Below are 15,020 nucleotides of genomic sequence, written 5' to 3' on the forward strand. Positions count from 1 at the left end.
ACTGTAGAAGGAAACACAGCGCAAGCAGAAACGGAATGTAGTAGAATGCCTGCAAGGGCCAAGCACTAAGTTCAGTGGTGGAGTGCCAGCTGTGGTCTGTATGTGGTCTTCAGCTTAACACATACTCAGCTTTTGAACCACACTTTGACATAGTAAGCACTGGAACCCTGAAATGCCCTTTTGTATATTAGACACCAGACGGTAAACATTTAGAAACACAGCGCTATGCTAATCAGAGATGTTAATTGCAGATTACAAACACCAGCTCTGGCTCATTTTAATACCCGAAAGGGAGTTACTGAAAAGGTATTGTGTAGATTATAGACTAATGGAAAACTGAAGAATCAGACCTGAAGACTGGGCAGGAACCAAGGTAAGCTAGGTGCCAAGAACACAGCCAAGTCTCAATATGGGAAGAGACTGGGAGATCAGCACTGCTTACTCTCCACAATGGATTCTTGATCTTCCACTACCGGTTTCTTGATCAATCTCTAACTGCCCTTGCGTCCTTGTGTCACCCCCCTCAAGACTCAAAATCCCAGAGAGAAGACTTTAATTGTATGAACCCAGGCTATATGCCTGTGTCCTCCCTAGAGGGCCAGGATCTACTCCCTTCAAATTCCATGGTGGAAGGTGGGACCCCGTTCCCCAGTTTTAGGATTTCTCTGAAGCTTAGGGAGGAGTGCCGTGATCTTAACTAATCAGCAGAAAATAACTGACTTTATTCAACAAAACTCAACTCACCTCTTCTCAGAATACAGTCCAATGGGAGCTTTAAAATAATCTTCACAAAGCTCAAAACTTTTCTGTAGTTCTAAAGCTGCAAAATTATGTAGACCATTGATAATAGGTGCTGGCACTGGACCCCTGAAATCAGAAAAACAAAAAACAAAGAGCTTTGGGGGCGCCTGGGTGGCACAGTGGTTAAGCGTCTGCCTTCAGCTCAGGGCGTGATCCCGGCGTTATGGGATTGGGCCCCACATCAGGCTCCTCCATTATGAGACTGCTTCTTCCTCTCCCACTCCCCCTGCTTGTGTTCCCTCTCTTGCTGGCTGTCTCTATCTCTGTCAAATAAATAAATAAAATCTTAAAAAAAAAAAACAAACAAAGAGCTTTGTAATGATACCAAGCATATACACAGGTAATACCTAAATACTGACCGATGTACCCACGTAAGTGTAAATGCCAATAAAATCTATTTGGAATAATGTAATATATCCCCTCAAACATTTACTCCAGAGCTTGTCTTAAAACACTAGCATTATTACATTTTAAGTTGTAGATTAGGCGAATTTGTATTGTTTTGAATCTTCCTTCTCCATTAAGTCGCTAATACAGGCAAATTATCTTCCCGCTGATTAGCATGTATTCTATTATAAACCCTAGTCCATTTGTTATGTGAGTCCAGCAAAATATCCACCGCTATAAAAATTGAAATATTTTTGAATTTTGTTTCTAATCCAATGCTTTGAAATGATACCAGAATAAAATAATTCTAAAAATTCTAATATTATATTCTCAACTGAACTCCGGTGTAAAATATTCTTTTTTCATTTCTACTAGCCTGTTTCCCCAGAGTGACTTGGAAGAATGGTTAACCGTTTTAGTGAAAGAAATCCTGTTGCTATTCACCTCAGACCTGCTGAATAGAGCTGCTGTGTGCAAAGTCGCCCAATCGCATATAAATGCATGCAAATTCGAAGCATCTATCTGTCCTGGTATGACCCATTTGGAGATCATATTTAAAACTGCTTCGTTTCTCTGTCGCCAGCGTTTTAACAAGCCTGGCTCTGCTGCTGGTCGGAGGTCACACAGACCCCAGCTCTGCTGCTGTGGAAGACACTGCCTACCTCCCGGCCATCACCTTCCTGGCCCTTCAGAATTCTCTGGATACCACAGCCTATCTTCTGAATCAGACTAACCAAAGATAGCCTATCAATATGGACAAAATTCATCACACTTTTTGGATAGGTAACAAATAGACAAAACTTGGTTTCATTTAAATTGGTTGAAGATTTTCAACAGATAGCTTAAAATTACAGACAATAAAAAGAACTGAAATTGAAAAAAAAATTTAAATGGGTTCTTTATTCTGCTTCCTTGAATCACTGCATTCTAAAAAGCTTTTTAAAATGCTATAATTAAGGTCTTGTCATGTTCTTACTTCCTGAAAACAGGGACTTCACTTTATTGCTCAAATTTTCTAAAATGTGACATAGGAAAGAGAATTCAGAATATCAAAGCCTGTAACATTAATGAGAAAATAAAATGCAAACATTCTATAGCTATCGTATGACCTAGCTGTTCATCTTGAGTAAATATTAAAGCCTAAATGTGCCTCTCGATAAGCAATAATTAATAGTACAGTAATTATTATAGCCACTAACATCACGAAACCTTTACTATGCAAAAGGAATAAAACCTTTCATATTAAGAATAGAGAATTCATAGATTAATAAAGATACGATTCCCACCCTCATGGAATTTACAGTTCAAGATGGAAAAGAGGCATTAAAAAAAATGACTCTGCACATAATTAATTACTATTGTTTTGAGAGTCATGACAGAAAAGAGCAAGATATTCAATAGGATATTGTTAACCTTCAGTCATGAACAGCTTTGGTGAAGGCTGATATATATATATTCAAATTCCACCAGAAATATCATTCTTCATAGTCTTCAAAGAATGCAAAAAAAAAAAAAGCCACCAGTTTCTAGTAGCTATGAACACATTGTATCTTTTAAAAATATATATAAATGAAAGGAAAATACAACTTCGAGAACTAGGTTTACTATTGAGTCACTGGGTCCACTTTAGCACAGAGGTCCCTGTCTACGTCGATGATTTAGGATTCGTTTGGTATATCTGGATACTAGAGAATCAATCTAAAGATACCCAGGTTTAAATAAATGTGATTTATCACTACCTTTGAAACAGGAGTGTGTGATGAGGAGGTATCCTTCCCATCAAGGCCTGCCGGGCTGTCTCATATTGTCTCTCTAGAGAATCTCTTTCCTAGGCAAGAAATATGATCAGAAAATTATACTGATGTTAAAAATATGCCCGATGGTGAAAGCAGCTATAATCATTACCTTCTTATTAGAGATTGCTAAATATGTGGAAAGAAAAATGGGGGAAAGGCCTAAAAAAACAACTGGTATTGGTTTAGTGGAAAGAAAAAAAAACTTCGTAAATGAAATATTTTTATGAAGACCACAATTTAATATGTCAACTTTGACATCTAAATAATGTGGCAATTCCTTATTAATGTTTATATATATTTTTTATCTTTCCAGTGAGATTATCTCTCAAGGATATATATTATTGTCTTTTTGTCTTCCCAGATCTTTGCACACAGAGTAGTCAACTGATTGATTATATCCAACAATGTTTCAGTACGACCCGGAAATATCTCCCACTTTTCACCAGCATGTCACCATCACTACATACTTAGTAAACATTTGATGGGGCTACAAAGACATAAAAGACACAGACACTGCCTTCGAAAGGTTTATAATCTGGTGGCAAAAGGGGATTTAAAAAGACAGAGAAAAAACCAACATAGCACATGCTGCTTTATAAAGAGTACAATGTGTGTCTATTCACTGGTTATGTAAAGAAGTGCGATCTGTTGAGCAACTGTCCAAGTGCTGCATTTCCTCCCTTTAAGCAAAGCTGACATAAAAAATTCTCAGTTTACAGAAAAGATAAATCAGCAAGTGCTTATTTTTTTTTTACCTAAAAGACTCATTTATAAAGGGATTTATAATAACATTTATTTAAACAGCAATCTTTGCTTGCAGTAATTGAATCTGAAATAAACCTCTTTTGATTTTAATGTCACTACCAGGTTCGTCTATGAGTTGATATTCAGTTAAAACCACATAAGAAATGACGACAAACAAGTATGCCAGGGGAAGAACACACACGAAGCTACGGTTGTGAGCCCACAACCCCAGCTGACCACTTGTCTTAGCCTTGGGAGCTAGCATAGTTTCAAGTGGTTGCATGTGTTTCGGGGGAATTTTTCAAGAATCAATTTTTAGAGGTTAAGTTGATGTGATTCTAAAGACATTTTTGCATTACAGAACCAATCCGCAGGAGGGGCTCTGCTCTGTGGTGACGCCAAGGTTGGCACAGTGAACATCCTGGGAAACAAGCGGCATCCTGGAGACCAGAAGCCCCTTCGGTCACTCCTGTGTTCCCCTGTACACAGCACACACACCTGAGCGTGAGCGGGAGCTCAATCTTTAATGTACAACAGTGTAAATCTGGGGAGATGATATAAAACGTGAATAATGTATGATCTGGAATAGAATTTGCTGTCAACGGTTGCTAGCTTGGGAGATTCTGGGTCAAGCTTTTGAAATTGTTCCTTAGACACCATGACACACGAGAGCTAATATGTAAACTCACTGAACATAGGCTCTCGGGTGTCCATTTGGTCGCCAAGACCATTTAACCGTGTTCCTGACCATTAGCTCTGTGATTGTGTCTAAGCAGGACAAGGAGAAAATATCTGTCAGGCTGGAGGGATGGGGTCTGTAATGGGACAAGAAAGGAAGAAAGAAACTCTATTTAAATCTCATCATTTAAAACTGTTTAAATAACTCCATAAATACACCTAAATTATTTCATATTACTACAAAACTACTATATATTGATGAACTCTGCTGTCCTATCCACTCTCAGGGTAATGTGTTGTTATTTTTCCTCAATTACTAGATAGCAGTACATCTATTTTCTATTGTGATTTTACTATATGCCACCTTTTTTCGTTTTAATCATTTGCCTCTGAGTTTTGTCATTCAGCATTTGAGAAACATTTACATGGTTTTATGCATGTCTAATTCATCATTTAAAAATTCTTCATGGGGGCGCCTGGGTGGCACAGCGGTTAAGCGCCTGCCTTCGGCTCAGGGCGTGATCCCGGCGTTATGGGATCGAGCCCCACATCAGGCTCTTCCGCTATGAGCCTGCTTCTTCCTCTCCCGCTCCCCCTGCTTGTGTTCCCTCTCTCGCTGGCTGTCTCTATCTCTGTCAAATAAATAAATAAAATCTTTAAAAAAAATAAAATAAATAAAAATTCTTCATGAATATATCAATTTATTTTTGTCTCTATGGATGGACATGTCGATTGTTTACAGGTTTTTCTTTTACACGTAACTGTATTGAGTTTGCTGCACAAATCCCCGATTGCACACACGCTGGAGCTTCTTTAGAGTATAAGCCCAGAGACGGAACTGCTGGCTAATGAACGAGTTAATGTGTATTCGGTTTCTTAGATGACCAAATTGCTCTCCAGAGTACCTGTGCTTGCAGGAGGTATGAGGGTGCCATATTCCCCCACACAAAGTTCAGGTGACATACTGGGAGAAGACAGGTGCAAAGGATCAGTAAACATAATACATAACACGCAGCTATAAGTCAGTAGAAAAAAGACAACTGATAAATGGATAAAGGATGTTCACAAGCAGTTTGCAGAAGAAATAACCCAAATGTCCGAGAAACATATGAGAAGATGCTCACATGCATTACTCATCAGGGAACAGACAACTTAAGCTGATGATGAGATAACCCCTTTCACACATCAGACTGACCAAAATTAGGAAGCTGATGATACCAAGCATCTTTATTTTTTTCTATATTCGTCCTTGATTTCAATTATATCATGACTGGGAAGATGACAGTAATCGTGAAAGCGTAGTCTGGGTCTTTCAGAATTCCCACACAAAAATAGTTCGAGCAAGCAAATAGCAAAATAAAAAACATATCGAAACATCACCAAGAAAACTAGGTGAACAGATATCCCCTCAAATCCTAAAATACAGGTGATAATAGTGACACCACCACACGGCACCGGTGTGTATGTGAGAGGAAGGCAAAGGAAGCCACAGGGGGACTAACAGACCTGAGAACAGGAGAACCTCAGCATAGTTAAAAAGTACTCATTGGGAAGAAAAGCAGCATAATTGGGCACCACAAGCACCCAACAGGAATCCAGGGGGACTTGTTCCTACCCCAATAGTGGGTAAGAATAAGGGGTCCACAGTAAGTTCTGAAACTGACCCACTGTGGCTCTCCTCTAAGACAGGGCCCCACACTAAAGAAAAGCTGGTGGGAGTGGAATCAGAATTAATTAGGACAGAGTCAACAGAGACAAAGAGAAAGTCTAGACCAAAGCGGTGGAGGGGAACAGCCCGGAAACCCCCAAAAGAAAACTGCTGTATATTTCAATACAATTCAAAAGAACCATGCTTCCTTATAAAAGTTTGAAAAAACTAATTTCACATAAAAATGAGAAATTTCCTAGTAAAATCCCAAAGCTATTATTTTTTAAGAAGAGAAAAAGGAGAATAACTCCTTTACACACAGCAAAACTGTGCTCATAAAACAGATAAAATCTGTCATCTACTATTTCAAAATTAACCAAAGACATCAAGGAAATAGCACAAAGCATTAAGGAACAAATAAATTACAATTTTTTTTTCCAGAGGGAGAGAGCACATGAGTTGGGGGAGGAGCAGAGAGAAACGGAGAGAATCTCAAGCAGGCTCCATGCCTAGTGCAGAGCCCCACAGGGGGCTCGATCTCACAACCCTGAAATCATGACCTGAGCTGAAATCAAGAGTTGGATGCTTGACCAACTGAGCCACTCAGGCGCCCCAATAAATTACAATTTTTAAAACTCCTAAGTGAGGTGACAGAACTCAGGAAAGAATTAGAAATCCAAGGGGGAAAAAAGTCACTTCAGAAATGAAAACTAAGCCAGAAGGAAGAGAAGAGTGAATAAAATCAATAAATAACGCCTTCAGGGGAACAGAAAGTGAATGGAGGAAATTTTTTAAACTCAAAAAGAAAGAAAGAGGTAACAAAATTCGAGAGACAATGACAAATATTTTAGATGGACAAAGAAGATCCAACAGGCAAACAACAGAGCCCTTGATTAAGAAACCAAAACAAGCAAACAGGATAGGTCACAAAAACTGCAATTCGAGTCTCAAGTATGACAGACTGTCATCAGCAGGCAAGAACTCAGGAAATGCTGCCCCCGTAGCCCTTCTTGGATCTGGTAGAGAATATGTCTAGACAACAAAACTACTAGACGTTGGTCTGAGACCTAATGATGAGCATCAAGTATGTACATATTTGAGAACTAAGACAAAATGAGAGTTAAAAGGGAGCGGGCACATGACTATGGGTTGAGAGTGTAGCAGTAACACAGTCGCAAATAACCTGGGCTGGGGGTGGGTGGAAAACATGTACAAACAAAATTTTTAACTGTTCTGTGTTTCTACTGGGCACTAGTCGTACTGGTATTGTTACTGTTTTCAGAGACTCTTCTGTACGCGATCTGAATAAAACACATGAGTTTAGTGACACTGTACTTCTGTCATCTCCCATGTCTTTCAGAATCAGGATGCTCAGTGTGAAAGACAGAGAGCAAGACAGCTACTCAAGTTGACATGGGTCATATTGACACAGGAGCCACCCTGAAGAGGCTCTCACTGGCCGAAGGTAGGACAACTGAGTTTCAATAAGGTTACAAAAATGCAGTGGGTAGATACCATTCAATACACACAAATCAAGAACATAATGATCATAAATGATATTTAAAAATTCATTGGTCACTGTCAGAGAATAGGAAACCATTATCTTGAGAAAAGCACTTAGACGGCAGACCCTATATGATCTGAGCCACCTGGTAGCCAGGTGGTAGATGAGAAGAGCATCTCTTTAGAGTATTACGCCAGCTAATAAATCCGGTGAAGGCTGTGCCCTGAAAAATACATCTGAGTAGAAGAAAGCACTTTTCTTTCGGAGTCAAAATTGACATCGCTAAGCTGTGCGATCTTGGACAAGCTCCCTGAGCTGAGCGTCCTCACAGTATTTTTTTTTTTCTAAAGATTTTATTTATTTATTTGACAGAGAGAGAGACAGCCAGAGAGAGAGGGAACACAAGCAGGGGGAGTGGGAGAGGAAGAAGCAGACTACTTTTTGACCACAAGTGGCCTGCGATACCCACGCCCCTTCCCTGTCTACCACCACCAAGGTGGCCCCTGATACCATCACACTGCCTTTTTATCATAACCTTCCCTCTCCAGTTTCTCCAAACTCTTCATTAATCTTATACTGAAATGTTGGTTATGAATTATAGCGAAGAACACATTGTGTGTATCTGGGTTTTTTTCCCCCTCATCTCTGTTCCTCTTATCCTTTGTTCTCGCTCCTAAATACCTGAGTGCCCTTGACCAGACAAAAGCTGTCCTTAATTAAGCCTGGAGGTTCTCTAACAGGTAAAATTCAGATTGGTCTTGTTTAAATAAATCATGAATACCCACTAACGGGCAGAGGGATGTGTGTGAGGTTGTGCGGCAGGACGGCAGAAGTGGGATGTGAGGGGTTCTGGGTGTCAGGACACAGACTTCATCATGAAGGAATAAATGTGGCTGAGGATTTGTTCTGGAGTTTACGCTATGGACATGCCATATCCTGAGAACGTAAAGAAGAACCTATATTTGCAAGTCGAAGCCCCAACAAGCATAACGCCATACTACCCAAGGACAGGATAACAAGTATAGAGAGAAAGAGGTAGACTGACCCGTAAAGAACTGAGGTTTCCCAGGATGGAAAGACAGAGGCTGAGAGGCTCCTCGTGGAGAGGGAGCCCCATAGGGGTCGGTATTAGGCAAGGATACTGGTAGCAAAGGATATGGAGAATACCAGCACCACTGGCTCAGAGTGGAACTCAGGCTCTTAGACTAGGGGCATCTCCATGGTAACCGTGGTGGTCTGGAGGCCAGGGGCTCTCCCCCAATCTTCCAGGATGCTGTAGCCCTCAGGGTTCTTGAACTTGATCCAAAGAATGGGAGTGAGCCCAACTCCTCATGACTGATATTTGACTCCCCACAGATCCTGGTGGATGGCAACAATTCCAGAATTGATTTATTTTGGATAAATCAATATGATGTTTCCTGCGCTTAAGTATCATGGTACAAATTCATATTATTTATAAATGTTTACAGCGCACTCACCCTCTGTTCCTCCTGAGCCCTGATCTGTACCCATGCCTTTTGCCCTTCCACAGGTGCCCGGACAAGCAGTCTCACATGATCTCTGTGCAATGGCTTGAAAAGTTCAGCTGGGCCAATTAGATTCTCTCGCCTCCCATCATATGAATGACAGAAACAGAGAGAAGTGGCCAGGAATTGTGAGCACAGAGCCAAGAGGTCATGGAGAGTCAGGGCTGGTGTGCATGAGAATGAGCTCAAATTATGCAGGAGGGAAGGCTGTGTGAGTGGAGGAGGCTGGCCAGGAGAGAGAGGACAACAGAACACTCGAGAAGTAGGAGCAGAGAGGAGAGGACCTTGATGCCTCTGGAAGGGAGAGGAGCTCTATCACCTCACTCGCTCATTCCGGTGCCTGGCAGTTCCTGTGGGTCTCGACTTCATCCCTGTTCGTGATGCACTGTGAGTCCACTCGTTACATTTCTTCTATGGAACTACCTCTTCCTTAAGCTCACTTGAACGGGCATCTGTTTCTTGCACCTTGAATCCTGGCATCCTAGGACTTAATCCGAGTAGACTGCAGAGCTATGCCTGGATACACTGCAGCCCAAGGCTTTTCATCTGAAGTCACCAGTCTGGTTCTTTCGACCACTGCCTACGGTTCTGACTTTAGAGCATGACGTGATTATGTGCTGACAGCAGCCTCGCCTTAAGGAAACACCAAGTGGGAGCTGACAACCAAAAGGCAAGTCCTGTCGAATCTGTGGCAACGGCCGTGGCCGTGAGTTAGGCCTCTTCATACTCCCAGATCATCCTATGAAACCATTACAAAGGGAAAACGAGCACAACCTAATCTGTATGCAGAGCCAACTCTGCGCTCAGTATGCTCGCACAGACCGATTTTTCTGGGTGGTCCAAGAACTGGATGCGGACCAAGTCATAGGACTGGCTTGAGTGCTGTGAAGTTATAGAACAGAACCTCTGGGTGGACCCGCTTTGAAGGCTCAGCACAAGGACACTCAACGCTTTACGCCAACAAAAAAGCCAGTTTTCTATTGAAATACCTATTTTACCACCTTAGGTCTGTTAAGTCCTTTTGCAGTCTTGCTAAGGAGCCAAGTGTCTGAGTTTTGACTAAGGGTAACCGGGGAAGTTACTCACAAAAGTTACACTGAATATTCTTTGTAGAACCCGCGTCTATTCCTACGGGCGTAGAAAGAGGCTAAAAATTTGTCGTCAGCTTATACCAAAGAAGAGTTTTGGCAAAACTTAAGTCTCAAAATACCAAATCCCCTTTCGGTCTGAGCCCTGCGAGGCTCAGCTGCAGCTCCGCCCCTCCCCCCCTCCTTACCACTGGGGTTTTTTTGGCTGAAAGTTTGGCCCATAATTTCACAAAGTAGTTTCTGTCTGTAGAATCCAGGAAATCACACGAATTCAAAGTGGAGAGCTTGTTAGAAGGCTCTTCGGATTTCAGTGGCAGGATCTTAATACCTGGTAGGGGAAAAACCAAAGTTTACTAAAAAACAGGCATGAAATAGGATAAGGGAACTTTCTGAAGTGAGGGACATGCTTTGTACCTGGACTGTCCCAAACACAGCAAATGAAATCCTTAAAGTCTGTGCATTTCAACTTGAGAGTAAGATAATTAAAAACATGTTTTAGGGGTGCCTGGGTGGCTCAGTTGGTTAAGTGTCTGCCTTCGGCTCGGGTCATGATCTCAGGGTCCTGGGATCGAGCCCTGCATTGGGCTCCCTGCTCAGGGGGGAGCCTGCTTCTCCCTCTGCCTGCCGCTCTGCCTGACATTCTGCCTACTTGTGCTCTAATAAATAAACTCTTTAAAAAAATAAAATAAAAGTATGTCTTAGAAAACAAGGTAATAATTACTATTGATTACAATAAAATCAGGCCACAGCACCTAGGAGATGCGTCCCGGGAATATACTTGGTGCTCATGAACACAGGCTTATAAAGAGAACTAAAGTAAATCTTGGCACATACAATACCTTCCAGATACTTAAAAGTCACACTGATAATTACTTTCCGCTTGACAAAATTCTCCTAAAAGGCTAGAAAGAAAATAAAACATGTAATGCTGAGAAGAAACTTTAAAAAATAATGGAATGGATGATGAGGTCACTGTTTGACAGAATTTATTCATAAATAATGCTGAAAGTTTCCTTTAAAACATTAGAATGTCCAGAGACCTAGAATATAAAGAATCTAAATTTCTATTACTGCTCAGCCATAGAGAGCCCTGGTGTAAGTAAGTGCTTTTGGATATATACAACCATCAATGCTTTCAGGAATATTGCTTTAAAACTGCTAAAATAAAAAATTTAAAAATGCCAAAATAAATGATTTCCACATGTCCCACCAGTCAATATGGCTGACCGAGCAGAGATGGGAAGCTCTCCTCACCCAAAGACAAGAAAACACTAGATAATATATAATAGAAATTTGTTTTGCATACATAAAGCTGAGAAACGAGGAAAGAAAAATTTCCAGGTGCTGGGAGTGAAGTTTCCAAGTCAGAAGAGTGGGAATCGATGCCAAGAAGTCCGAGTGCTTCTGGGGGCTGAGGTTTCTGGACTGAGAGGGGCCAGGCCCTGTGTTCTTGATGCAGAAGCCCTGGGCTCTTTGATAAGGTGAGAAGCGGCAAAGGGGGAGGAGGGTCTGGAAATCTCAGCTCACAGACTGAGGAACTGTGCCTGGACACAGAGTCTCGCCTGGACTGAGGGTGGAAACACCTGTGGGAAATCGGGCCTCTGATCCTGTGTTGCGTGCTGGTATGGAAACCGAACCCAAACTCCCACCAGATTGTGTGGCAATCCCAGGCCAGTAAGATTAGGAAAAAACTTGTAGGCAAGTCAAAGTATTTAATCATGTCAGAAAGTCTAAAGCTCTACAACCCGACACCTGCCTTGAGAGACAGAGACTCAGAAGATACAACAAATGAGCGAGTCCAAACCCGAAGAATTCCAGGCAACAGAGCAATCTGAGGAGCACTGAGGTAACAACAGTTGTAACAGTCACAGAGATAATTAGGGTTAGTCGCATGTGGAAACCTTCTTTGTTAAATCTTCATGATGGAAAAGCCATTCAGTCCATACTTGTTGAGCACCTGCTATGTGCCAGCCGGGGCTCTGGATGCTGGAGATACAGCAGTAGATAAAAAGTCCTGAGCTGTGGGAATCACATTCTCATGATGGAGACAGACAGACAACACATCAGATGCCGTAGGCAGCGATATGTGCACTGAAGCAACGGGAAGCCAGATAAGGGGACAGAGCGAGAGAGGGCATGATGGCCAGAGGAGTCCTCTCTAAGGGGATGACATCCCGACAGGCAACTAAAATCACAAGAAAAGCTTTCAAATATCTGGGACAAAAGCATTAACATGCAGAAGAAGGTGCCTTGTGGAAGGACCCGGAAGCACGCTTAACTGAATTACAGTAAAGAATGGACATGGCTGAAGCAAGGAGGGAAAGGGGTGAGATGGAGACGATGAAGCCTGTGCTCAAGAAAAAGAGAGAGAACGCTTGTCCTCCTGATGGGACTCTAAGAACCGAGAGCATCGTGAAAAAGACGAGATGAATTTGAGAAAAGTTAAGAGAAAAATTGAAGAAATAGAAGCTATATTCATTGAGAGAATTTCCACAAAAATTTCCAGTCTATGTGTCAGGGTTCCTTTTTCTACCTTTCTGAGACATAAGCAATTTGCACCATGGTGTGAACAACTCAAGTTCAATCTGATGATACAATGGAGGTATAATGCCAACAATTTTATGTCTTTATGGTTTCTCAACAATAAAACATTTTGGGTAAAGATAATGCGTTTACATTACTATTAAACTACCTTGAAATGCCACCACTTTAATGCCTTGGACTCCTATAAGGAAGAGTTTCATACAGTTCTTAAAGCAGTCTCTAATGTCTTACTACATCAACAGACAAGGGATCCTGCTTCCCAATTAAAAAAAATATACATATATACATACAATTACCACGGTTATTTTTTTTTTTTTTTTATTTGACAGAGATAGAGACAGCCAGCGAGAGAGGGAACACAAGCAGGGGGAGCGGGAGAGGAAGAAGCAGGCTCATAGCTGAAGAGCCTGATGTGGGGCTTGATCCCGGATCGCCGGGATCACGCCCTGAGCTGAAGGCAGGCGCTTAACCGCTGTGCCACCCAGGCGCCCCAATTACCACGGTTATAATACCCTGCAAAAAAAGTTTCTTAACATAATCTTATTCAAAGTATCTAAAGACAACCTTGAGGCAACATTAAAAAATACATATAAATTACAGTCCACAAAACGACCAAGTTCTTCAGTATACAGGCTAAATTTATTTAAACACCTACAATGAAGCACAAATGAATTTAATGATGCATGATAGATTTTAAAGTTATTTTATGGACTCGTATCATTATTAAATGCAAGAAAATATAAATGAATTACCTGGAACAAGGGGAAGTACAGCTCAAATTAATTCTAAGTAGCTTAGACCTTTTATTTCGACTTCTATCCCTTTGCAGTCAAGTGAATTAAAATAATTTGCATAAAACATTTTAAAAGCAGCAGCATAGAATCCAGCCTAAGTAACAAATGCAGTACGAGCCACGTACCTAAGAATAAAACACGTTGAGCATGTATTTACTAGCATACCATCACACGGACAAAACAAGGCCTCTTCCTGCACAGAGGAGGAAATACAAAATGTTGATCTGACACTACTGGCACGCAGCCACAGAGTCACGTCAGTAACTAGTAATAAAATTAGAATTTGGGAATCAGACTGTGAATATTTTGAGAAATAAAAATCCCTACTTTAATAACCAATTTTTCTACATTGATAAGCTTAGTATTTATATGGCAAAGCAAGCAAGTCGTTTTCCTGTTCGAAACTATGAGACCAAACACTTGTAAATATACATTTTTTAACATTTAAATAAAACCCTGGGGAAAGAATGAATCAACTGTAATTTGTCTCTCTTTGAAAACCAGTTGGAAATACATGACTTGGAAACAGGCTTTAATTTTCAAACAAAAGTTCTCAGATAACCGGATGGTTTCAGAATCGTTCATTTTCTCCCCCCATTCAAATGGGGTTTAAAAAAACACCCACATGTTTATTCAGGTAATAGTTTTGTTTGTTTGTTTGTTTTAGCTAAAGGGAGTAATTTGTCCCTGCCATGATTAAACCCATAGACATATAAAATAAATACTTGTAAAATCTCTGTAAAGGAGCCAATACTGAAATATGTAACCATAAAAAAGGCCAAAACCAAATTAATACACAATAATCTGTGATACAGTATTTATTTATTTTTAATGAGAATTACATAATTTTAGTGGAAAATTAAAGGAAAGCTCAGTTCATTGGGAAGTATTATTACAAAAACCTATTTCTCTAGGACAGAATAAAATCTTGAAAGTCTTGTCTATCTGTGCTTCCAAGTAAGGAAAAAAAGCAACTAAAATTTCACACATTATCCATAACAATTTTCCACAGCAAAATAAGCTTTCATAGTGGAAAGCTACCAAGTCCAAGGAAACAGAGTAATAATGTTCATGTCATACATGATAAAATGAATACACTTATTAAATCACTCTAACAGTAAAGTGCTCTATTCTTGAGTTTTCAGTCAAAGGAATAATCAGCTACTTAAATAGAGAACAGAGTCTATATCAGGACAAAGGAAAGCATGCGAATGTATATTCTCACACAGACAGAATGAGGCACAAAAAAAAATGTTTCTTTCCATTGAACTTCACACTGAAACCTTCTCAGTACAGCTGAACTAATGGGCTCAATATTGGTACCTGCACTTAGAATGTCCTAATTAGAACATACAACAGGGGTGCCTGGTTGGCTTAGTCGGTAGAACATGTAACTCTTGATCTCAGGGTTGTGAGTTCGAGCCCCACACTGGGTGTAGAGCTTATTTAAAAATAGATACATAAATAAACTTAAAAATAAAATAAAGCATATAACAATAGTACCCTGAAT

General features: G+C 40.6%; 1 protein-coding gene across 1 annotated transcript in view; it reads right to left on the bottom strand.

Annotated features, from left to right (window-relative positions):
• The window catches only part of LRGUK (leucine rich repeats and guanylate kinase domain containing), a 100,129-nt gene that overhangs the window by 13,503 nt on the left and 71,606 nt on the right, over positions 1 to 15,020 (bottom strand). Inside the window, exons 16-18 of the mRNA XM_008707581.2 lie at positions 10,361 to 10,500; positions 2,928 to 3,016; positions 745 to 867 (exon numbers count right to left, since the gene is read on the bottom strand). Coding sequence (XP_008705803.1) covers positions 745 to 867; positions 2,928 to 3,016; positions 10,361 to 10,500 — 352 coding nt within the window. The remainder of the gene's footprint in view (positions 1 to 744; positions 868 to 2,927; positions 3,017 to 10,360; positions 10,501 to 15,020) is intronic.

Source organism: Ursus maritimus, unplaced genomic scaffold (genome assembly GCF_017311325.1).
Source record: "Ursus maritimus isolate PB19 unplaced genomic scaffold, ASM1731132v1 scaffold_3, whole genome shotgun sequence".
NCBI classification, from domain to species: Eukaryota; Metazoa; Chordata; class Mammalia; order Carnivora; family Ursidae; genus Ursus; species Ursus maritimus.